The 25,329-nt window shown below is 35.6% G+C and overlaps 1 protein-coding gene across 2 annotated transcripts in view; it reads right to left on the bottom strand.

Annotated features, from left to right (window-relative positions):
* Positions 1-25,329, bottom strand: part of INPP4B (inositol polyphosphate-4-phosphatase type II B) — a 184,877-nt gene that overhangs the window by 82,179 nt on the left and 77,369 nt on the right. For both annotated transcript variants that reach the window (XM_084203766.1, XM_084203767.1), the window contains exons 7-11: positions 23,447-23,558; positions 21,402-21,474; positions 15,456-15,603; positions 5,058-5,188; positions 316-420 (exon numbers count right to left, since the gene is read on the bottom strand). In XM_084203766.1, coding sequence (XP_084059892.1) covers positions 316-420; positions 5,058-5,188; positions 15,456-15,603; positions 21,402-21,474; positions 23,447-23,558 — 569 coding nt within the window. The remainder of the gene's footprint in view (positions 1-315; positions 421-5,057; positions 5,189-15,455; positions 15,604-21,401; positions 21,475-23,446; positions 23,559-25,329) is intronic.

Raw genomic sequence — 25,329 nt, 5'->3', positions numbered from 1 at the left:
CAGAGTATTTTTAACCATGCATAGGTTACCAATACATTACAGTGAGCATATATTCTGCATTTACTTATTTGCTTGAAGTGTCATAGGAACAAAATGATTCACATCCCTGGAATCTATTTTTAGAAAGGAACTTAGAAGAAATTTAGTTAACCGGCCCTTAGTTTTCCAAGATGTGTGGTAAATGTCCACAACTTGTGGCATCAGAAGATGAGGCAGGGAAATTCCTTGTAGAGCTTTGACTTTGGATGTGATTTCTAAATTTCAGTGAAACTGTATTTCAAAGCATACTTTGGCATACTTGGGAAATTTCTTTACCTTTCAATTGAGGACTATGCACATGCATTCTTTGCAGATGAAGATTTATTGGGATGAATTCTAGTGTTTTTTCTCCTTTGCTACAGCTTGACTTAAAGGAAGAACCTGAAAAACAAAAGTTTAAAGAATTATTGTCTTAAGCACCCAGATGTTTTTGTATTCCTTTTAAAGCGAGGACAATACTTGTATGTGAGTAATAGTCTTTAATTTACCTTCAATGAGTAATTATATATTACAACATGAAATGTTCACTAACTGAGTCTCAGCATGTACCCATACTGGAAGCAACAAACCAGCATTTAATTCACAGAGCAATCTAATTTTTTTATTCTAGGAGATAGATACTTTTCCCTGCTGTCTGAAATCAGTCTGTAGTCTGCTGGAGACAATGTAGCAGTAAATGCCCATTATGTTTATTCTGTGCTAAAACCTCAAGATTACAGAACTATGATGGCACTGCATTTCTCCAAGTGAGATTTTTTCTTCAAAGAAAAGTATTATATTGAATAGGCTATGTGTTCTTCCTAGAAAGGTCAAATAAAGAAACACAAACTATCTTAAGGAAAGCTATATATTTGTTCACAGGAGGCATGATGCCTTGGAAAAATAAACAAACAAACAAAAAAAGAATACGGCTGCATATTTCCAAAACATTAGATTTTGAGTAGTTTTATGATAGTGTAAAGGGATATAATTAAAGTCCAACAGAATGAAAATATAATTTACCTGAAGATATTTGATACAGAATCTGTATAAAATAAAAGGGCGCAGATTAGGAAAGAGAGGTGGCCTTGTCTTCTAATTCAGGCAGCCCAACGTTTACCTAGGCCACTTTTTCAACACCCTATCATTTTGCCAACTATTAATTATTAAAATTAAAATTTCTCTCAGATAGAATTTTAAAATAAATTTTGCCAAAGTGCAGCCTTTTTTTTTTTGAAGCAAACACACAAAAAGGTAAAGGAAATATTTTAAATTGTTTTTTGCTTGTTCAGTCAAGACTTGCTAGTGTTTATCTGTTGAAACTGCCATAGTTTCTAGCAGGACTAAGCACTGAGCCTCCCAATATAAACCACTCTGCCAGAGGGCACCAATGATGCTCCAGACCAGCCAAGCTTGCTTAGGCTGCTCCCTAAGCTTAGGAACTTAAAATAATAATTTAATACAGATGAAGAGCAAAGCCAGGAAGAAAAGAAATTCACAGGAGTCAAAATTTTAGATTAGACAGGAAACCCCATGATGCATATTGAAATCAGGAGCTGGGGATGATGCATCTGAAAAACACTGGCAATTAGGGGCATAGTAAAGGAAACTCAAACTATCAGAAAAGAAATGAGATAGTGCAGGGAAGGAGACTGTAAGTAATTTGGAAACAAAACAGAAGGTGGGAAGATTATTTGAGAATTTAGCTGAGACCAAGTTCAAAGCTTAAGGATTGATAGGTGGACTTGAGACAAGAAGACACTGGCTGAACAAAGGGAGCATAAGATGACAGCAGATTAAAAGGACAGGTGAAAGAAGAGAAGGAGGGAGAAGATCCTGCTCTCAAGAGTACACTTCTGCCCCGAGCAGAAGCACAATATATGCAGCATTTCTGAATTGTGGTCTTCCTTTTTTCAGGGAAGACCTCTGAAGCAGGTATCCCTTCCCAACCAGTGCTAGAAAATTACTGGATAAGGACCACCCAGCTGCTATCAGTCACTAGATTTCCTCAGGTGTGAGATCCATGCAGTAGAATTAACATCTCAATCTGCATTTACCAATGGCATCCATACAATAAAACTAACTTTAAGTATAGTCTGTTTCTAAGTAACTTCTTCAGTTTCATTTAAGAACTAAAAAAAAATTTTCATTCCCTCAATTAAAACACTTCTTGTTATTATTGTTGTAAGATCAAACTCTTTAAAGTTAGGAAATACCAGAATATAGATGCAACTTTCATCTGACATCCACCTGAAGAACTGTGAAATGGGCCTCAATAATATATCATGTATGAGCTTTTACCACTTCATTGAATGTTCAGGGTCTTTGCTGCTCCATTTAAAAGCAGTGACTCAATATCTTGTTTCCAACTTTTATTTCCATATTTATTCAGGATTTTAACATGTTGCTCAAACCTCCCTCAAAGTCAAGGTTATTAATTTCCTCAAATTTGTCTGCTATATACATATTAACAGCCTGTAAGGACTTTACAAATTTTGATAAAATAATTTTAATTGCTTGAGTTACAATTTCACCCATCCTAATGTCAGAGAATAAACATTTAAAAAACAATGCATCAGTATAAGATATGGAAGAACTTGTCCTGCAAACACTCATTATAACGCAACATCACATTCCATTTTGGAAGCACAGCTCCCACTGGGCTGAATTGCATCCATAAGTACCAAGCACTTCTGCAAAACAACTTGAGTCTAGTGCCAGGCTTCCATAAAAGAACACACTAACCACTTCTCAAGACTGACTTGCCCACATAGGAACTTTGTGACAGAGGCAGGGATAGTGTCCAGTTTTTGAGAACAATATTCAATTGCCTTAGCCTTGACTGTCTTTTTTCCCCCTTCCAGGGCTGGATGAATAATAGATTTTTCTGTTTGATGACTGAAACCAAAAAAAAGTAAATTGGGGGGGTAGCAGATATCATTTGAGAATGATTTCAGGTCCAACTGAAACAAATAAATGATTTTCAAAGTTCCACTCTCTCCCAATATCACCAACTCTGTGCTTTAGATTTACCTGAAATTACTGGGGTTTTTGTTTCCTAACCCTTATATCTTCCTGGTGTGTTTCCTTACAATAAAATGCTTTACATTCTCTAAAATTCTCACATTACTGAGGATAAAAGTGTTTGCCAAAACAACTCAAATCTGAAATAGTCTTCACTTTCTTAAACATCCATTTTCAATAAATATGCTGGTAAACCAAAATTGCTGTCTAACACTAATACTCCTTCATACTTCCACAGCAATCTCTTGATTTCAAAAAGAAATTAAGTGGTCTCCTACCAGCCTTCTCCACTAAATTCCACAAATAGCCTGGCTGAGTTGAAGTGAGTACCACTCAAAAAGCCTAATATGAGATTGTGTTGGGGAAGCATGAGCAGATTTTGGAGAAATTTTATTTCCAGGTGCTATCTGCCCTTCTGAACAATTCAACACAAATTTAGGCAATATTCTAAGATGAAGAAAGATAACTGCACTGGCTAAACTGAAAAGCAAAATGGTTTTTGGCATGCTTTGAAATACGTTGACCTGAAAAGTCTGAATTAAAATTGTGCTCACATCCCTAATCTTAGCAATTTCTACTTCAGAAGTACTTGAATTTCAAGCAGCTACAGTGTGCTCCCAACATAACTATTTGTGCAACTACAGTATTAAGTCAATTCTATGTTTGGCTCGCTTTTCTAATCAAAGATTACAATCTTGTTTTTTGAAGTTATAAAGTGTACTGTTTATAGAGAAGAAAATAAAAAATTTACACCTCACCATTATTTCTCATTTTTGCTACAATTATTAGGTTGCTTTGTTTTCTGATAAATGTCCCTTCTCTTTTACATATGCTGACTCACTCCTCCTGGAAAAATCTCAGTTTCCCAGGACCACATTATTTCTCTCGAGACCCAATTAAGATGGGTCCTTTGACATTATAAACCCTTTAGAAAGTCACTTTGCACAATACAGGTTTTGCAGGGTTTATGTTTAACAGATTATATTGTCTATTTTTTTAAATCTCAAAACATCCTTTCAATATTTTGTTTGTTATAATTATTTGTTTGTTTGTTATAATTATTACATTGGATCCGCCATTATCTATATTTATTGGCTTGTTTATGATACTTTATGGAGTGCTTTCAAGATTAATTAGCCAAAGATTGAAAACACATATATATTTTATTTGAAACAGAATCACAGGAAGTGTCATACTAGGTTAGACAGTAGCTGCCAAAATTGGAACTGGGATATTCTGATGATGGCAAACAATCATAAATACAAGAAATGTCACTTCTGCAAACAAAATGGAAATAATTATACAACATTTAGTGCAACACATGAGCTTTTTTCCCCCAGCAAGTATTTAAGCAGTAGACCAACTGCTTTCAAAAAGCTTACTTTCAGTTAGAGACTGGTTTTTCTTCATACACTAAAATCAGACTTCACTTTTTCTCTGACCAAGCGTCTCTATATCCAGCTCTGGGCTCCCAGCACAGGAGGGACATGGACCTGTTGGAGTGAGTCCAGAGGAGGTCACAGAGATGCTTATTGGAATAGTTCAACTTGGAAAAGAGATTTCAGGCTGACATAATTGCAACCTTTCAGTACATGGAGGGAGCTTACAAGAAAGCTGGAGCAGGACTATTTACAAGATCACGTGATGACAGGACAAGGGGGGATGGATTCCAACTGAAAGCGGGGAGATTTGGATTAGACATTAGGAAGAAATTCTTTAATGTGAGGGGAGGGTGAGACACTGGAACAGGTTGCCCAGAGTAGCTGTGGATGCCCCATTGCTGGAAGTATTCAAGGCCAGGCTGGATGGGAGTGTGAGTAACCTGGTCTGGAGGAAGGTGTCCCTGCCTGTGGCAGGTGGGTTAGAACTTGATAATCTTTAAGGTCCCTTCCAATCCAAACCATCCTTTGATTCTAAGATTTTCATGTATTTTATTCCTGCTGAATATGCAAGTATTTTGTGGCTAACAATCTAGTAAGTTCTTAAATTTTCCAGATAAAATCACAGATTCCTACCTGTATGCTTCCCAAGCTCTGCAAGAGTGTCCTGGTACATGCTCAACATCTGATCACAGTGAGCAATTACACTTTTGCGCATGTTGTCCCAGTGAGGAGCAAGTTCTCCCAGGTCTTTAAGTTCCTGATTCCTGTACCAAAATGCAAAAAGAGAAGGCACTAATAAATTAATTAATCCATTAAGATTCATCCAAATTAATCTTAAACAAGTTTGCTACAAAACATCAGAAAGATTTCCTAATTGAAATAAAATCTGCTTTCAGAATGCTTGTAAGATATGCTGTTCATCTCTGTTTTACAAGTACACAATAAAGTATGTTAGTAGATAATGCAGTAATTTTTGTGTTCAAAACTCATCTGGTATAAACGCAGTAACCTTCAAAATGAAATACTATTTCTTTCATGGAGGAAAGAAGGCTTCCAGGCTCCAGAGAGCTGTGCTCAGAGCAAGTAACTTTTTGTGAAGAAATATTAAACATCATTGGAAAGAATATAAAGTTTGTTTTTCCCACAAAACTTTCAGTATAGTTGTTTTGGTGCACTACTCTTTGGATACTTTCATAAACAGTTCATAAACATATTTCTAGCAGTGTTTCTACAAAAGTCAGTTTAACCAACACACCAGCCCTCACCATATTTCTTCAGCATTCAAAACAAAACATACACACACAAAAAACCCCAACACCAGCTCCCTAAAATGTCATGTCCAGCCTTAAAGTGTTCATCAGGTGAAAACAGTAGTGCTGTGGTAACCAAACATGTCACTAGAAATCCAAAAGGAAATCCTTTAGTAAATTATCAGTTTTCCGGTACACTCTTGAGAGCTGACCTGAGTGAAATAGAGATCATTTGAATTTCCTGCACAAACAAGCTTAGTACCATGGGCTTTTTGTTTGGCTTTTCCTCTTGCAGAGGAAGTTTCTCCTGTATCTCTCCCAAAGCCATTTTGTGGGACTTTTAAGGAAAATAAAAGATCTTTTAAGGAAAAGAAAAGATCTTTTAAGGAAAATAAAAGATCTTGAGTCAGTCTTCAAACATCTGGAATTTTGCAGGAGAAAATGTTTACAACACAACCAGTTTTCATCATTTGGAGCATGAAGAAGAGTGTTTCACTGCAATTCCTGGAAGTCTCCAAAAAGTCTTCCAGAGGACAGCTCTTGCATACAGAAAAATTACGTAAGAAAAAGAAAAAATGGGGGAGAAGAGGTGGAAAGAGGCAGGAAAAGACCAGTGAGCCTGCAGCAGAGGAACACAGAATTCACTTATGTGAGTAGCGGATCTGACCATGAGACAAAAAGTCTTAAAATTACTTCTTAAACAGAACAGCAACACACTGGTGATGTTTCCTCATCATTATTAGTTTTGCATTAGTGTGAACAGTGTCAGAATAAGCTCCATAGGCATAACTCTGCTCCTGGTGTAGATGACAATCAAAACCAAACAGATTGCACTGGAAGTGGAATTAATGCATTTTATTTATACACATTCTTGAAAATGTCAACATGGAAACAAAGATTACAACATGAACTTGTTGACAGTTTATGTTAATGATATTATTACTTTTTGCCACTTAATTGCTCCTAAAGCTCCTTTAACTTTCCTCCAACAGTACAAACTGGCAATGTTGTAGCATAAAAACAACCTGCCATGAAGGGATATGAACAGATAAACCTAACATTCTCAGTGACCATTTTCATTGCCAGGTTTTAGCAGCATAAAATGAGGTGTCCCTTTCAATTAAAATCTTAGGGCTTCCTTCTCAGAAAAGTGAGTAAAATTTGTCAGGGTACACAATTTTGTTTATGTGCAGTAATAATATTTTGGCCCTTAATATTTATGGTGTCTGATTTTATAGTTTAGCAACAATGTTTGGACCTGGCTGGCTTCCAAAACTTTACTACTCCTTCTGCATAGGATTACAGTATTCTATCCAAGAACTATATCCCTGCCTCTGTCTAAACTCAGGCCTGGAGCTGTTGGTCTCAAACTGAAGTTAAACAACAGCAAGAAAGAAAACTTTTATCTCAGACTAAAAGATCCAACCAAACCCAAAAACTTGTTTAAAAAGCTGGCTATGAGTTAACTCCACTGACACCAATAACAACAGGAAGGGGAAGCTCAAATCCCTCAATATTAATTTTAATAGGTTTTCAAGAAATATCAAATCCTGCCCCCATTACTGGTGACAAGGTTGGTATTTGTTTCTTCTCAGAAACATGTACAAATCACTGAAGTAAAAATTGAGTCTTCAATATGTTGCAAAAAAAGACACATCAACAATGCTTAAAGTAAGAGTACAGTGCTAGAGCAATCTAGAGCATTTGCAGCATGGAAACTTTAAAGGCTACATTTTCTGACTTTATTTTCATTTTAAAATACAGCAAAATGAAAACCATTAGAAAAGAGGATTATATGACAGACACTTCCTCAGAAAATAGCCTCATAGCCTCACTTTATTTCTTTTTCTAATGCAATTGTAGAAGAGAGAGGATTTAAATTATGTCTTGTGGTTTTTTTACAGTTTGTCACTGCTGTTGTTGACTCAATACAATTCTGAGTTTTGGATGAAAAAATAGTTGTCTTTTCTATATCTGAACTCCATCAACAATACTCCATAGTATCAAGCTATATTATTATTAAATGAAAGGGCTTTGCTAAAAGTAAACAGAGTGGAAAAACCATAATATTTTTCATTTTTGAAAGCTTATAGTTCATACTAATACGAGTTTTGAAATTTTTAATAAAATTTTAATACTTTTATGTTACTTATTACATTGAATAACTTTAAAAACACACTTCAACCAGTAATTGTGTCTCAAACAACATTTGTGCTATAAAAAAATTAATCTTTATAATAGATATTGGTTCTACAGAGGGCAAATAAATTACTGATCCAACTTTTCAATGCATCCATGGAACTTTGAATAGCTTGTCAACTGAACAGAAAGCTTACAGCAAACTCTGTGTTGTTAACATTTATTTATCATCCCCCGACTCCAAATCTTCTTTCAAAGTCTTTTCCAGGTAATTGCTCTCATCACTGTGACAGATCTTGTGCTCTGCATCAACTTAAGCTCATCTTACAGAACAAAATCCAAGCCTTGTCTAGAGTTGTTTGTCTTTGGCTTGCTGTTCAACTCCTCAAACTACCTCCTGGATAGTCTTTTCTGTCACTCTCCAATGCAAACTCCACCCAAGAACATGTCTGAGCTTCCACTGTTTCCTGCCTTCACTAATCAGGTACATTCCTTGGTGGCCTTGGCATATTCTTCACCCGTTTGCATCTAACCAGAACGTGCATGTGAACAGTCCACCCCATTCCTCTTTCTCCACCTTAAATAGGTAATTCTAAATCTGTTTTAGGTGTATTTTGATTATCACACGCATTCTTTCCTTTGGTAGCCCAATTATGTTCCAAGAAGTCCATTATCAAGAAATGGCTGAGAACCCAATTTGTTTTGATTTACCAACTCATGCAATTTTATTTTTGAGAACACCTTAGATGCATGAGTAGTAAACCACTATAAGTACCTGAAAGAGGCACAATGAATTTCCTGCATGATTCATGTTGGTAATTTCTACTTAAACAGCTCCTGCTTTGTGCCATGCACTTTAATGACAACAGTAACAGAAAAAGACTTGCTCATTGCTTTAGATACAACAGCTTAGAATTCTGAAGGAAGCATATTCAGTGCTAAAATACAACCCTCTGATTTCTGTAAGGAGTACTTTGAATGAGTGGTAAGAATCATGTTACAAAATCATTTAAAGGAGGTCCCAATATTGATCTCATGTTTCTAATGAACTTGTTTCTACAAGTTCAGAGCCACCAACAGTCCAGACACCATTGCAGACTGCACAGTGAAAGCCTGTGGTCAGTGACAATAAATCAAAGTACTGTGAGCCCTACCTGCTGGCCTGGGCAGGTAGGGCTCGCAGTATAAATAATTCCAACTGTATAACTGAAATACATGACTGATGATATAATTACCTTAATATGGAATTCAACCAGTAAGGGCGGGCCCAGGCCGTTATCAGGCTGCTATTGTCTGGTTATCTGGGAGGTAACTGGCTCAGCCAAGGAGGATTAACCTCATGGGCTCCCTATGTATATAAGGAAGTGAGATCTCAATCAAGCTGGCTGTTGCTGCATGAAGACGGAGTCTCAAGTTACCTGTCTCCGAAATTCCGACTAAAATAATGCAAAACATCAGCAAGATGTTAAGAGGAGCAAGAGGAGTGAAAAGGGGGCAATCCCTCAAGAACTTTCTTGGGTGTGATTCCTCTGTCTTGGAAAAGAAAACAGCCAAAATAGCCACTTGCATCATTATGGACACAAATCCTGACAAATTGAAAGATGAAGTCGAAAAGATCAGTGTAATTAAAAGAAGAGGAGATAATTAAGAGAATATATGATAAAAGCACATAAACTGAAAATGTTGTATGAAGACCAAATAGCAATTTTTATACATACAGCTCCAAAAATCTAATTATATGCTTCCTAGTGAAGCAAACACAACAAATTCAAAACATAGAAAATAAAGTGATTTTGGCCTCCACCAAGCAAAATTAGCTTCTGAAATCTACTTTCGCAAAACATCAGAAGAAAAGAGTTTAGCAGGATTCAAAACAAGAGGCGACATTTCTGCAGATTGTATGTGCAAAACTTCTGCAATATTATAACAGCATAAAAATTCTGAATATTTATCAATCAGGAGCTTTGGAGTAAATATACACCATTAGCTTTGGGATATGACTCAATCATTCATACATAAAGGAAGTTTAGAAGCTTCTTTCTAAGGAAAGGAGCACAGGAATTATTCTTCCTAGCAAAGTTCACTTTAAAATGTATGGATAAGCACTTAATCTTTTTTTTTTTTTTTAAAGAACAGAATCAGATAAAATTACTCTCATTTTTCTTGGCTACAAGATATGCTTCTGTGATATATAGGCAATAAACTCCAGACAAACAATATAACATTCCCTCCAGAAATATAATACTCACAGCTTTTTCACTCTATTGTTTCCAAACCAGGCAAATACTTATTACAGAGGAGTCAATAAGAGAAAAAAAAAAAAAAAGAAAGGAAAAAAAAAAAGAAAAAAAAAGGAAAAAAGGCATGTTTTTCTTGCTCTACTAATAATTTCATTTTAGACTCTCTTGAAAACAGTTGCCAATTTTGTCTTCTTACAGAATTTCCCAAAATTATTCCAAGTTTTGGTAAGCCCGACCTGACGAGCAACTAAGAACTTCAATGTAGGTTGTGCTTCCCTTTGCATGCCCTGAACACTTATTTAGAAACAACAAACAAACAGTAAAGGAGAAAACAAAGGAGAAAAAAGAGACAAAAGAAATCCTACCAGAACCACATGAACAAACTATCCACCCCAAAAAAGGCAACAAATACATTTAAAAATATTTCAAAGCCTCTTTTCCTATACATGTGAGGAGAATAGACTGGGGCTTGCAAAGCCCTTATAAGATTTTGTATGGCTCCTAAGAGATGAAAATTTTAAGTTCCTTTTTAATTTCTATCCACTACACTTTTTATTATAGTGTAAAAGTGTAGATAATATATAAGCTAAATTTAACTAATTTCTCCCTTCCTACTTCAAGGCCATCTTGCTTCCATTCCTGCCTTTAATTCTTTCCCTACTGAACTCTATCCCTTCCTTGAATATTTTATTACTATGGTTTATCTTTCAAAACCTCAATATCTTCAAAGAGCATGATCATTTGGACTTAATTGTATGATTTGCATGTAATAGCAGAAGTTCATTCTCCTGCATCAGTCAATTGCAGAGTCTTGAATTCAGTAATACTTAGAATGACATCTGTGGAATTTACACTTTTATGCTAAATTGTATTTTAGTAATTAGCAGTAGTGTCTAGAATTGTTTTAGCGTTTTTTTGTTTGGTTATTTTTCAATTTTGATTGCTTCACCAAAATACAGTGGAATTAGCTTTAGACAATATTGCTTCAATTGCATGATAACAGCAAAATCATTTTATTTTCACAGTTTACATTTAAAACTTTATTTCCTTCTTTCAGCTTGGAGTCATATATGTGGCAAGATTGATCACATTATTAATTGGACAATTACTCAACCATTCAAATATTTTCTGGGTTTCTGTTTTCCTTTTTCCCTGCAATTTATTAATCAGAATGCATAATTCCAAATACAGAGTGAGGATCTCTATGACACAAGCAACATCTTGTTGCTTGTGTCACACCTTACATCATAAAACTGTGTAAAGCTTTTTCAGTCACCCTAATGCCTTAAATGACAGGAAGTGACAACATTTTTCACTTCAATTTTGCATTCTTTCACTATGTTGTGGGAGGCTCTAATTTGATCAATATGGACTTCCTTAGGGCATGCTGTGCAGAAATATAACATCTGGGAATCTTAGCAGCCTTTGCTAATCGGTAATGAATGACTTCCCTGGAGTCTTAAAACCTGTGTGGATCTTGCAAAAAAAAAAGCCTTCTCTGAGAGGACAATACAGAATGTAAGTTATCATATTAGAGATTCAGCACTGTCGTCACAGGCCTCCAGCTGGGTAAAAATTAGCACTGACTCCATGATTCACCACTGGCTAATTACGAAATCACCCTTTGGTAAGCAAATCTCCATAACACATTCCACATGTTCACAACAACAGGTGCAGCAAGTGAAGATAAGAACTGTTTATCATTCTTTTCTCAGATCTTCTCAGGCCTTTCCCAGGAGAATGCCTGGGAAAGTTATGTATTGCTCTCTGTGGCCAGAGAACTGCTGCCACACAGCACTGCTGAATTCAAGGTAACGTTATGTAGAGGTAACTGTCACAAAAAAATCGAGTGATGTCACTCCATTCCAGTGCAGTACAACTTCAAACATCCAAAATCAAAGTAAAATCCAGAAAAATTTACCTAAGTCACCTATGATAGCCCATCTTAGGCTTTCACAGAGGCCATATCTTCTAAAATTGGTTGTGAACAGTGAAATCAAGAGGAGTGAAAATTATGTTCATTCATATAATATTTTATCCTTTTGTTTATAAATTAATGGGGTTTAAAACTGATCTTGATTCATGAGGACAGTGTTTTGTAAACAGTGTTTTGTAAACACTGTTTACAAAAGTCAAGCTACACTTATGTCCATATACTCATATTCCTTTATGCAGTAACCGATGAGCAGTAAGAAGAGAAAAGTTTCATATCCTTTTTGATGCACAGTGAGGTAAATACTGCATTTTATGCATCTGAGCTACATTTTACTGACAGGTTTGGGAACTTTTGAAGTGTTGAAAATGAGGTACTTACAAGAAACAATCTTGTGAAAATCATTGACTGGATAAGCATAGTAACAGTGCCTCTCTGAATATGGTTGGTTCAAATATCTTCAAAAGTCATTATAAGTTTACCCAAAATCACTTTCATTAAATGCTATCACCTCTTATCAATATAACACTTTCACAAGGCCACTGCTCAAAAACAAGTCAAGTAAATACCAACATCCAAATGTCCAAAAAAACCCAAAGCCTACTCCCAATACACGGCATCAATGACTGGGGCTCCATTTCTCAACAGAAGTTGAGTAGTAAGAGAAAGTTAAAAAAACCCCATATTTTTCAGACAGTCTGAAAGTTGTCATTTGTTCAAAATGTTTCATGAAAGAAATAAAATACAGACTGCATAGATTTGCATTTAGAAAAAAGCCTAGTGTTGATGGGATAGGACAGTAATTTCTGATGCAGGAGAAAGCTTGCTTTGTACTCTGGAGAGGGGGTTTAAGTTCAGTAATTTATATTTCAAATTTGCTTATGAGTTGTGATGAGCCAAATTCAAGTATAGGCGGAATTTCCTTTCAGCCTTTCCTCTTGCTGTGCTGACCCAGTTACACTGGTTGCATCTACAACTGCAAGCTTCAATTATATAGGTCAATCAACTTTCTGAAAAATTATTGTAAGCTAAGACTTTTTTATAATCATTAGGTTCAAACAACGACTTAGCTAATCTTGCATGACACATGTTAAATATCTGGACCAGATTTGTGTAAAGAAATATTAAAAACAGCAGAAAGGACTCAATAGAATACCTCAAAGAGAAAACAGAAATAATTTTGTAATAAAAACAAGCAAAGTCGACTGTATGACCTTTACTACAACAATAAAAATCACCATATAGCTCCTAATAAAAAAATAAAATTTCTTCCAGGGAGGCTTGAAGGATAAAAGTCTTCAATTCATGCATTTCTTTTAAAACATTATTTCATGCTGAAACTCAAAGTTAAATACCCTTAGAGGTTACATATTTCAAAGCATCATGTTGGTAAATGAAAGGGTTTGGTTAAACAATGAACACTGAAGTTTTATCAAGAGATAATCACTCTTAAGAGCTGTGAGAAAAGGGAATTTAAACTACAATTTATAATGAATACTGAATAGCATTAACACTCACTTGCATATTTTTATAGGTAATTGCTTCAGACCTGACTATATTGAAGCCACAATAAAAAAAGGAAAAAAAAAAAGAAACAGGCTGAGTATGATAAGTGACTTCTGAGACAAAAATATTTATCCTTTTATACTAACAGAGGGAAAAAGACACAGAGAAGAATACTTTAGAAGGGAATAGCCTGAAGACGGTGCAGTATATGTTTTGTGTAAGTTCAACACCTAATACAGTAGCATCCTCCTCACACATTTTACTAGATTACAAGTGTAAGGACTCCACAAGAACACACATCTTCTCAATTAGTTTAAAAAGAAAGCCCAGACAAAGGTGAAGTTCCAACCCACACAGATGCCCCTATTCCCACCATCTGCTACTATTCTACATGTTGTTGCTCCTTTTGGTTAGTCGTATCTCCTCCTTCAGACTGCATCAATCACTTTGTCTCTCTTTCTTTCACAGCTGTTCAACTAGGCTTGAACAGCTCAACCACAATGGCAGTCAGGGAAATCAGAGGCATTTATCTCAATCTTTGTGCAACTTTTACTTCTGTTTCTTTCTCAGATCTTTATTTTGGTGAAGAGAAAACCCCACCATGGTGAATTTTTACTATGAGTGTATCCAGGGAGATGAATTCTATAATGATATAACAACAAGGGCTATTACTTGCATTATGCCTTTGGAGAGAATAATGCAGTAGTAGTAAAAGTGGTTGAAGTAATCCTCTAACATTTAAAAGGCATTTACCCATGGGGCAAATGAAAATATGGGAAGTGCATGAACTGTGAGACTCAGCATAATCTATTTTTATTTCTTACTAAAAAAACCTTGCACATAAGTATTCTCAAACAAGATGAGACCATAAATGCCTAAACACAGTACTAAATGAATAAAATAAACTATTATAACAATTCATAGGAATTTTTATAACCCATCATCACCATGCATAAGTATGTATCAGTCCACTGACTTTATTAAAATCAAGATTCCAGTCTCCCACATGCTGTTCTATTGGCATATAAACATCACACAAAAGCAACAGATGGGGTGAATAAAAAAAGAAAAGCTCCATACTGCAGAACAAACAACCACAACAGGGAGGAATTGCCTGAAAGTGCACAGGATGGCTTTGGGATACAACACTAGGTCACAGCATTACTCTTACATTTAAGACCAGATGCCCATCTATGTGTTAAGTAACTTTCATGAGGAGGGAGGCAACATCTTCTACATCATCCATTATCACTGGAATAAGAAGGCATTGTCTTCAGGGTAGCCCTGGACTACTTAAAATAAAGGTGTTTCCCCAGATTTTATCAGCACAGCTTACAAGGATTCAAGGACAGGCTGCCATTTTAATCACTGCAGTGGGAAATTGGACATTCAAAGGCCTTTGGGACACCTGTGTTCCCTAGTCTCCTTTTTCTCCAGGCCATAAACATCTCTCTGAGTTACAAGGCCAAACATTAAGGTTTCAAACAAACATTACTTTGGTATCTTTTTCTTATGCCAACTAATTTAGATTAGCTAGAGGAATGCCATTTTTATCTCAATGCTCCTTTATTCACTATAAACTTGTCATTTTTCATTTTATAATGTTTGTCTATGTTATTAATTCTATCCAGACACATGGCGAAACACAACACAATGTTGCTCAGCCCCCTGTCATTTCCTGATTCTTTATAAAACGTTAATGTTCCAGAATATTGATATTGTTAACCAAATGGTGGCCTTCACAGATTTAAAGTCATGACCTCACTTCAGCACAGTTCATTGCTCAGAACTTATGAGGTCACTGGAGTCCTACTGAACAATCAATTCTGTTGTTCAGTTACAACAGTAAATTCTTAGCAGCCAGAAAGTGCCCATTTCATACTTCAAATAAATATTTTTTAGCTCATCATTTGCATGATTCCAAGTCAGAAAAATATAATTTATATTGCTGCTTCTTCCTTACCTTCTCATATCCTCCTTTATGTGCAGATTTATTAGCTCTTTAGGAACATGGAAAGAGAGGGTAGTCTCAGCCATCTGTTCTCGGATCCGCATCCACTTGTTGTCAGAAGTAGGGAATCTATATAACTTACAAACTGGGTTTCTCAACACTGCAAAGAGGAAAAATAATATCATTACTTTAATGTGATTATATAACTCTGAAAATTTATGACAATAACCTGCAAAATTATTATATTATTTTCCCCCTTGCTTACAAAATTAATTTTAGAATCATTAAAAACATTTAATTTATATTTCATTTTTATACCAGCATTTGGAGGACAAAATATTACTAGTATATCAATAAATCACATTTTACCAGCAGAGTAGGTAACCTTTGAATTAAGGTCCTCAAAGTAGTGAGAATGTAAATCAGAATCTCTTTTCTTACATTTAAGCTGAAGTTAGGAAAAACAGAAAGCGCAAATGAACAATGAACTCAATACAGTCACCACCATAGCTTGCCACCTGCTAGAATCACTCACAATTCCAATAAATTGCCCAGGACTCTGAGTACAGCTGCATCTTCCCCTTGACATGCACACACAAATCATTAACACAAATAGAAGGTGTGCTTCTACATTAAAGGAAACTTGACCTTTGACCATATTCGAGTTACCTTGATCATTGACATGGTCAAGACACTGCCACTACATAGAAATAAATATAACAGCCCTGTCGATATGTTACATACCCTGTTTTCAGATCACTATTACAACGTGACATAAGAAAATTACATTTCTTTATATTTTGGAAGGTTATGTTTAAAACCCATCACATTTTTTATTTTACAGTTTTCATGTGTTGGCTACATTTCTGTTCAGATCTTAAAATGATGCCATATAATCTACTCTCTACCTTCCAACTTTTTATTTTCTTTTTTTACCCTGCTCTTATTTTCCAGAAAGAACAAAAAGGGAAAAAGCTGAGGAAGAAAAAGTTCTGTTTCACTAGTTTTATAAGTTTACTGGAGACAAATGATTGATTGCCATTTAACACACATATCCACAACATCTTAACTTGGAATGAGTTTGAACAGCCATCCAAATCCTCCACTGCCACCTTTCTGTCAAGCCTTCTGGAAAAAGCTGCCTTCCAGCCGGCTTCCATTGATCAGCCACTGAGTGGTCCATAACTCAGAGGAATACATTCCCCATGTGTGCTGCAGGGAAACTGCTGCTGTCAAAATGACAGCTACTAATAGACATTTCAATTCAAAACTCCCTGACACCATTAATGTTTATGTAGTCTGATTTAGAGAGAATGAAAAATAAAAGGTACACAAACTGTCTTGTCTATCTAAGCAATCAGGATTTTTAACAAAAATCCTTTAGGAAAGGCCTAAAAGAAGACCAGAGATTTAAATATACTGATAATAAACCCATTGCTGGCAACTCAAAGAAAGGTGCAATGTTTAAGTGGTTGTACTGCTCTATATTCCCATCGTTCTACTGAGATGTCTTTCATTGGTAGTCTTTGATGAAAAACTGTTGTTGGATTATGCCCTTTTCTGATCCAGAAATGGAGCAACTGAGTTTTAAAAACTTTTATTCTATTTTCAATCTCTTGGGAAGGGTGAGACAATACAGATGTTATAATTTATACCTTTACAATCAGAAGCCAACTATTTCTTAATTACAGTACGGTATAAACGCTTCTTGCCTTTTTATAGTCATTTTATAAGCCTTTTTAGAGCCATTTTGCCTTTAGTTCTTAGTGATTTTACTTTCAAAAACTAAACTTTCACTCAGCATTGTGAAATAAATGAAAGAGATGCTTAATTTCTCTGACATATTAAAAAGAGCAATTTTTCTTTACTACTAATACCCGAAATATCTCAAAGGTCAAACATTTTTCCACACACTTTTAGAGTTTAGGATCCTCACCATGCAGATTTAATTACAGAAAAAAACTATATCCAAGTCCTGAGCCTATGATCAACTTTCACCAAGTATTCAGGCTTTATTACATCACTTGGTTAAAATATTCAGCAATGCATATTTCCTACCATCCTTCTCTTCTGCTGAGATTCTTGCAATCAACGAAACCAGTCTCATCAATAATAGCAACAGTTTCTGACAATTCACAAAGCTGATGTATGGCACCAATCATCTCCCATTAACAAGGCAGGGAATCCAAATTTTCAAATGTCAGGGAGAGCTCAGGAAACTAAGGGCTAATTCAGGTCTGGCCTTAAACAGAAAACAGCCAAACCAGATAATAATTTTGGGTTGGTATTGTTTTTTTCTGTTGTGCCCCCTGATCATACCTGCACATACCTGCACATTTTAAATGATGATGCCCCAGACACAAAAGATTCTTTATTTTACCTTTTTATGTCTACATCCTAAGGAGTTTATCAAGGGATTTTTTCCAAGAGCAGCCCTTAAATTCACATTCAGAATCTACTACACTGAAAAATACACATTAATCTGTGAGAACCTTATGTAAATATGTATCTGAAAAATCTCTTCCTCCCATCTCCCCCCTGTTACCACCATCACAAAGAAAAAACACACCCCAGAAAACCCATCACAACTGCAGCAAGGGACAAAGAACACTGCAAATATGGATTCAAAGTTGTGTTGATTCCAAGTTGCTAGAATTCTTAAACTCCTCTCCAGGTACTAGCTGAGTTTTCAGGTCTTTAATTCAGGTCTGAATTTTCAGATGGGGATAACCTCAAGTGTGTTTTAAGTTTTTTTAAATGGTCAAATCATATCTCCATGGGTTTAAGAAGAAAATTTCATTTACAAAGTCAAAAAAAGCCTGGGAATTTTTCCCAAATAATCCCAATATGCAGTATTGCTAAAGTTTAAGATTGCCAATAAAAGCTGCATAGTACTTGATGTTTTCCTTATAAACAGAACTACTGAAGATATGCAACTCCATAAAAATCTCAGAAGTATCTTCCCCTCCAATTGCAATAATAATTAATTTCTAACTATAACAAGTTGTCTAGAACCAAATTCTAGAAGGCATGTACAATAAGAAGGGCAAGACAAGAATTGTTTCTTATAAAAAGTAGTGATTAAAATAAATGGAAGTTTCATAAAGATAATCTTTCCTGTATTTAGACAGTGATCATGAGAAGCATTAAAAAAACCCCAAAATCCACATGAACTGCAGTGGTTAAAAAAGAGAAAATCCTGTTTTTAAAGCTTTTCTCTACAGCATCAAGCCTAAAAGCCAATGCCATATATTTACCCATCCATATTTTTGGACATTCTCATTTTTAAATATGAAGACCCCTGTGCTTTTTATTCCATGCAATATCCTTCACACTGCTTCCCCTGAAAGTACAATAAAAATATAATAAAAGATTGAATACTCTGGTTTTATTTTCATTCCCTATTGAACATAGATCAAAGCATATCTCTGCCATATATTAATTTGCTAACAGTGTTCCTGTTTATATATTTCTTTGTAGCATAGGAATATGATGTGTATTACCCCAGGAATAATAATTACAGCTTTCTTAATTTTGCTCAATTTCAATTACTTTTATTCTCTTTTTTTATTTAGAATGCAATTTGTTTACACGTAAACAACTGGCAAACTCTCCAGCATTATAAATAAATAACTGAATTTGAGACATAAATTCAATCTCTTGGGGTATAGATGGAATAGTGATAAGGCACTGAAATACACTGCTTATTCCCACTCACTCAATAAGCATCTCATAACTCACTGGATGGCTGAGAGTTCTCTATCCTGAGATTTAAATTTCAGAAGAATGCCAGCACGCTTCTAATACCTACAAGCTTAAGGATTCACAGAGGCAGGTTTTTTTTCAGTTTCGTAATTTTGAAGGCCTGATAAACAACAAGAAAGTACCAGAAAGCTTTACAACAGCATACATATGTACTAAATATTAATATATATGGAAAACATACTGTTCTGGGGGTAGCTCTGTATGAACACAGCAGGGAAAGCAGTGCAGGCACTGTTGATGTATCAGGTTTCCTGACACTTCTGCACAGGTATCCATACCAGAAATCCAGTCTGTCTCCAGGCAACCCAGAGAGCCTTAATCCACAGGAAGCCTAGTCATGGAGTCATGCTGGGCAAGAAGTCTCATGGGTTGGGGAAAGAGGCTGACAGAATAAAAGGAGAGCTAAAATTTTTCTAAGAAAAGAAATCAGGAATTCAACAAAAAGAGTAGGACTGACAAAAGCTGGAATCAGTGCCTGGTGTCAGCAGGAAAGTGGAGGTGATGATGCATGAGAGGAGAAAGTCACAAATACAGGAAACAGACTGAGGACTAATTATTTATCAGAAAAAACTTCCTGTGAGTGCAAACTCTTTCCAATATCCTGCATGCTGTCATTTCTTGCATATGCACCTCTTTCCCCTCAGTTCTTCAAAAAAAGCCTAACAACCCAAAAAATGACCAAAAAAAAAAAAAAAAAACCTCTTAATGGTATGTTTGACTTCATAAACCCTAGTAGTGTTGGGTGGGCTTTGGTTTTATATTGTGTTTGTATATGACAATAACAGATGTGAAAATGCTGTCTAAATACACTATAGAATCACGTGGAAATATTCTTGACAAATTGATCTAGACTTCGATATTCCTAAAACCGACATCTACCTTGGAAGTTCCAACAAAATACATTCACAACCTACAGCATTTTTCTATACCAAAGAAGTAAAACAAAAAACCCCAATCAAACCTACACAACGGAGGCAACAAATAGAAAAAAAAATCGTTGTGAATCAGTGTCGTTCTCTGAATAGAAATGTCATTTCTTCAAGTCTCAGTAATCTGGATGACATACAGAATCACAATCAAAGAACTGCACTGGGTTAGACCAAATCCTTCTACTGGCTCTGTATCTTGTGTCCAAGAAAAGCCGTAAATATATACCTGGAGATACAAGATACCCTCCCTGCCTCCAGCTATTTCTAGTTCAGGAATTTCTGGTGCCAGATGTAGTTCCTGTAGATTCAGAAATTCTCAATTAACATCTTTCTCACTTTGAATTGATGAAAATAAATGGTATTTATCTAGAACATACTTTTTCTGATTCTGATCTAATCTCAACCACTCACAGAAAAAAATACAATATTCCTACATATATGGAAGAACTTAATTTTTGGCAGTTTTTAGTGCTTCCTTCAGACTGATTCAAAAAGTCTGCCCTATCAGAGAAGTCAGATGAAAAAGTTTCAGTAAAGATTTTAAAAAGTTTTAAAAGTTCAGTAACATTCCTCCTCAACTGTACATAGCAAGCACAGAACTCTTGACAGTGCTGTGGTTTTAGATGACCCATGTAACTTATTTGTGACATTGTTACTGCAGAGTAATGGAGATTCATAAACTTGGGCTAATAAAAGTTTTATGGCGCAGCATATCAGCATGTGATATTTCTCAGCATAATGAAAGAAAAAAAGATCTAGTTTAACACCAAGCACTCAAGCCCCGAGTTGACCTAGAATTGAGAATGCCTTGCCAACAGCTCCCTTCATTCTAGGACACATAGTTTCCAGATCAAACTGAAACTGTCACTTCATCAGTTATGGGAGAGATTGATTGTCCTGGGTATTCACTTACAAATAATGCATAATTATTTTACAGAATGCCAAGCAATGACATGACAGAAACTAATGATGTTAATTCCATGCCCATGGAAGTCACTGACAGTCTTGAAAATCATTGAACAGTAAAGATGCGGGAGATGGAAATTTCAGCGCTGCTTCAGAAAGCGTAATTGACATACATTTATTCAAATTTCTCAGTAAAATGATAATATCAAATATGTATAAAACACTGAAATATTGAACTTAAAACATCTGTGCAGCATTTGAAAAGACATTTATGAGCTCTGCCACAAATCTGTGTGATTTCTTCAGGACCAGACGTAGAGCTGCAAGAGCTGTCACTTACAGATACTGGAATTCTTACCTGCGTTTAAGGAAGGCAAGTTGTCTTTCCCACTTATGCCTTCAGTGGCTGTACACTCACGAACCAATGCACACTGCAAAAGAAATACAACCACAAATGTGACACATTCAGGGGTCTGAGATGAATCCATGGCAGTTTATAAAAGGTAGGCTGAAAACCTTCACTGATAATAATATAAACTTCCAAAATCTTACTATAAATTTACATTTTTATCTTTATATTTCTGTTCCAAGATACTGTAACACAATCAGAATTATAGCCAAGAAAATGAAAAAATATGATCAGCTGTTCCATAACAAAACAGAAATGCTTCCTACCAGTATTATGGCAGAAATGTTGAGATAGTAATAGTTTAGATTAATAAGTTTTATTATAAGAATAAGGCACTTTAGTTTAAAACAATTTTTGGCAAGTTCTGTGCATTCAAAGAGGTTTCTTTAGGCAAAGCAGTTTTCACATGCACAATGTAAGAAAACAATTAATTTTTAAACAAGGGAATAGTAGGAAGCACAAAAATATCCTTAAAACGTGCTCAGATTTTGTGATTGAAGTAATTTGTTGTACAAGTAAACTGGAATATTACTTTGAAAAGATTAGTGCATAAAGTATAAAAACTTCATGATAAAATCAATCAGTGTACACCTGTGCGTAATATTTTTAATGCTCCTCCTACCCCCATTGAGAAAACAAATGGAAGTCTCTAAACGTCATAGCGTGCTCTGTTCCTAGGGCTTCCCCAGTTCCTAGAAGCTCAGTGGAGAACTTAAGGCAGAGAGCAACACATGCTGTACTCTCTACCAGGCGATATCTGAAAATTAATTTGATCACCACCTTCCTCTTCTATGAGAAATTCCTGCATGTAGTTTATCTAAAACTGAGCAAACCCAGTTCAAAACTTATTTATTTTTTATTAATTCAATGACTCATCATTCTCACAATTGCATCCTCACTATCAACATATAAACCAAGACTGTGTTGCAACTGATTTGCAACTCCTTTAAAGACCACAGAAAATACATCAGTCATGAGCTCATGAGCCTGGTCTCTCTTTACAAGTAGTAGAAACCCCTAGAAAGATGCTGTTTAAGCCTTCTGCGTCCCCCAGGCCAGACAGAGCTCATTAATTACATCTCCAGTAATTGCAAGGACTCTCATTCCACATTTTGCAGTGGACAAAAAGCAAAATAAAAAAGAACACTGAAAAAACAGCTCATGTTGCCTATATTGTGCGAGTTTTACAGGTCAAAATCAAAAAGATTTCACAGTATTTGTTGGCTTTTTGGAACTGGTCACACTCATCTACTGTTTTAAAAAGGCATTGAAGTCCTCTGAGATGAGTGGTGAAAAAAAAGTGCGGGATTTTACCCTCAGAATTTGACACAAAAGCAGACTGATTTTGCTAAGCAGAAAAGATACTGAAAATAATGTCCTCTTCTCAAAAAATAGTCTTATATGTAACTTCCAAACAAAAAAAATACTGCATTCCCTGTAGCAATATTTCCTTTTATTCAGGAAGAACAGAATACACCATAGTGTTAAGCAGTCATATTAGGGCTGCAAAAATTGTGTGCTCCCATGAAATGCAGATGAACCTGCTCCTTTGCAAGGGAATTTACCTCTTCTTTGGTTTGCCTGTCTGTCATTCTTCCCAGCTTTTCAGTATTGTGGGCACAGATTGCACATAAAAATAAACATGAATGGGACTTCAAGGGCAGAAACCAGAGCAGCTATCCAAGGAAAAAAGAAGCTGTATGTATGGCATCTCTAAGGACAGTTTTTATCAGAAGTGATCAAATGTATTCAGTTGAGATAAAAATAAGCTATTTTTTTCTTAAAGAAGGAAAGGGCTTAGGAAACTCAGGTTAGAATATTACTCTGTACCTTTTCATGAGTTTGGTTTTTTTTTGTTGAGGGAGGTAAGTGTACATAATACTTACTCCAGAAATTTTGTTTTAAGTTCTTAACCCAGTTCGGTAATTGGTATTTTAGACATCTGTTACAACTGATCATTCTAATTAACTTCGTGCAATAAACTGAGTTTCTACCTTTTGATCCTGAGTTTCTGCTGTGATGTGGTCCGTTTCCCCCTCCTCTAGTTCTCCCATCTTCACAAGATTGACTTCAATGGTACCAACTGTCTTTCCACCATCAGATGTTCTGGGAAAAAAAACAACCCATGACACTGGGTCACTTGCAGCATCAAATTTGTTCAATTAGAATATCATCAGTAAATATTTAGTGCCCTCTCCACTCTGTAAAATGCAGTCACTTCTATTGAATTGGTTATTTACCATCACAAACCAAATGTTAACAATGAGGAAACTTCTTCAGGACAATGAAAGTTTTCATCCCAAAACTGTGGACAGGTAAGTGCTATAAATGGTGCATGAATCCATGAATACTGCGAAGTTTTCATTCTAGACCTTATGCTGTCTGTGGACCATTGGATAAAGGGCTGTAACACTGCACCAATATTCCACTTAGGATCTGCAATCCCAATGCAGAACACATGGCTTTGTTTCCTTACAATCTGCAAAGAAAGGACATAGTGTAATAATAAAACCCCTGCAAAACCAAAACAAGGAAACTAATCTGAATATCAGGTTTCCCTTTGTAATCCCTCCACAGAGAAATTATTCTGAATCCATCCCATTTCTTGAACTGTATGAGAATGGTAGTACAGTTACAGGTGAATTCCTTTATTATCATCTCCACAAATAGTTTACTTTCAATTAATCAAAAACAAATAACAATTCAGATGTACATCACCAAGAAAAGAGTATCATTGACTACCTTTTGGAAGAAACAAGGGTTTTAACTCCTGAAAGATACCAAATGCTTTTTCAGCTTTCACTGGCAGCACAGCACCAAGTTTAATGGCACAGTCTATCTCCCCTGGCTCATTCTGAACAGCTGGGTTTTTTGAACAGAATTAAAGAAGAATAAGAGATCATTTCATAATAATAAGGAAAGGGTAACAAAAGGTACCAAGCAAAAACAGGCAAAAAGGAAATGATGAGAATAAGTTCAGCACAATTACAAAAACACAGCAAGGAAGGAGAAGCAAAACAAATATGTGTGTGGCAATACTTTGTATTTTCTGAGCAGTGGAAATGAAGAGTGATGAATCAGGAAAAAAGAATACATAGAAAAGTTCAATGTCATAAAATCCTAAACCCAAAGAATTATTGAATATGCTGAGTTGGAAGGGACCATTAGAGCAAACAAGTCCAACTCCTACGGTAAAATCTCAAAAAATAGTTACCCCCAAGCTTCCAAATGAAATAATTATTTTCCTTGAAAACCATTAAGCTTTAATATACACTCATCTTGCAACTATACAAATCTGGTCTTCTATAAAACCTCGCAAAATAAACATATTTCTTCATATTTTACATGTCTAAAACTTCATCTGCTGTAAGCCAAATTGATTACTGACAATAAAGAAACAATTGAAAACAAACCAGTTCCAGATAGTTTTGCAATTGAAGAAGCCTGTATTAATAAAAAAACTATGCAGAAGAAAAGTAGTAAGGGTTCAGTGTCCATATTGTGCTTAAGAGCAGAAATACATAATTTTGAAAGGGCCTTCTGAATGAAGAATTTTCCCTGTGGAACGTTCTTGTGAAGTCAAGCCTTGTGGTTTGACTTCACTTCTCTTCTCCTTCTTGGATCAAAGTGGCACCAAAACTAGGCTCTGTCAACAAATGCACTACAGCATTCCCAAGCAGAAAGGGAATACAGCAGATGTCAGCAAATCACAGATCTTTAAAAGCCAAAGTGTGTGGTTATAAGACTGGAAATTTTTCAGCAGCTGAAGGTGTTCTCATCAAAGTGTCAAGCGAATAAACTGGTCCAAGCCAACAATGCCTGTGAGTCCAGTAAAATGGAAATGCTAGCTACGCTTTCTCAGTCCTTGTCTCTTGTT

Source organism: Fringilla coelebs (genome assembly GCF_963513975.1).
Source record: "Fringilla coelebs genome assembly, chromosome: 4".
In the NCBI taxonomy this organism is placed as follows: domain Eukaryota; kingdom Metazoa; phylum Chordata; class Aves; order Passeriformes; family Fringillidae; genus Fringilla; species Fringilla coelebs.
Note: the sequence above shows the minus strand (reverse complement) of the source record. Positions and strands in the feature narration are given on the sequence as shown.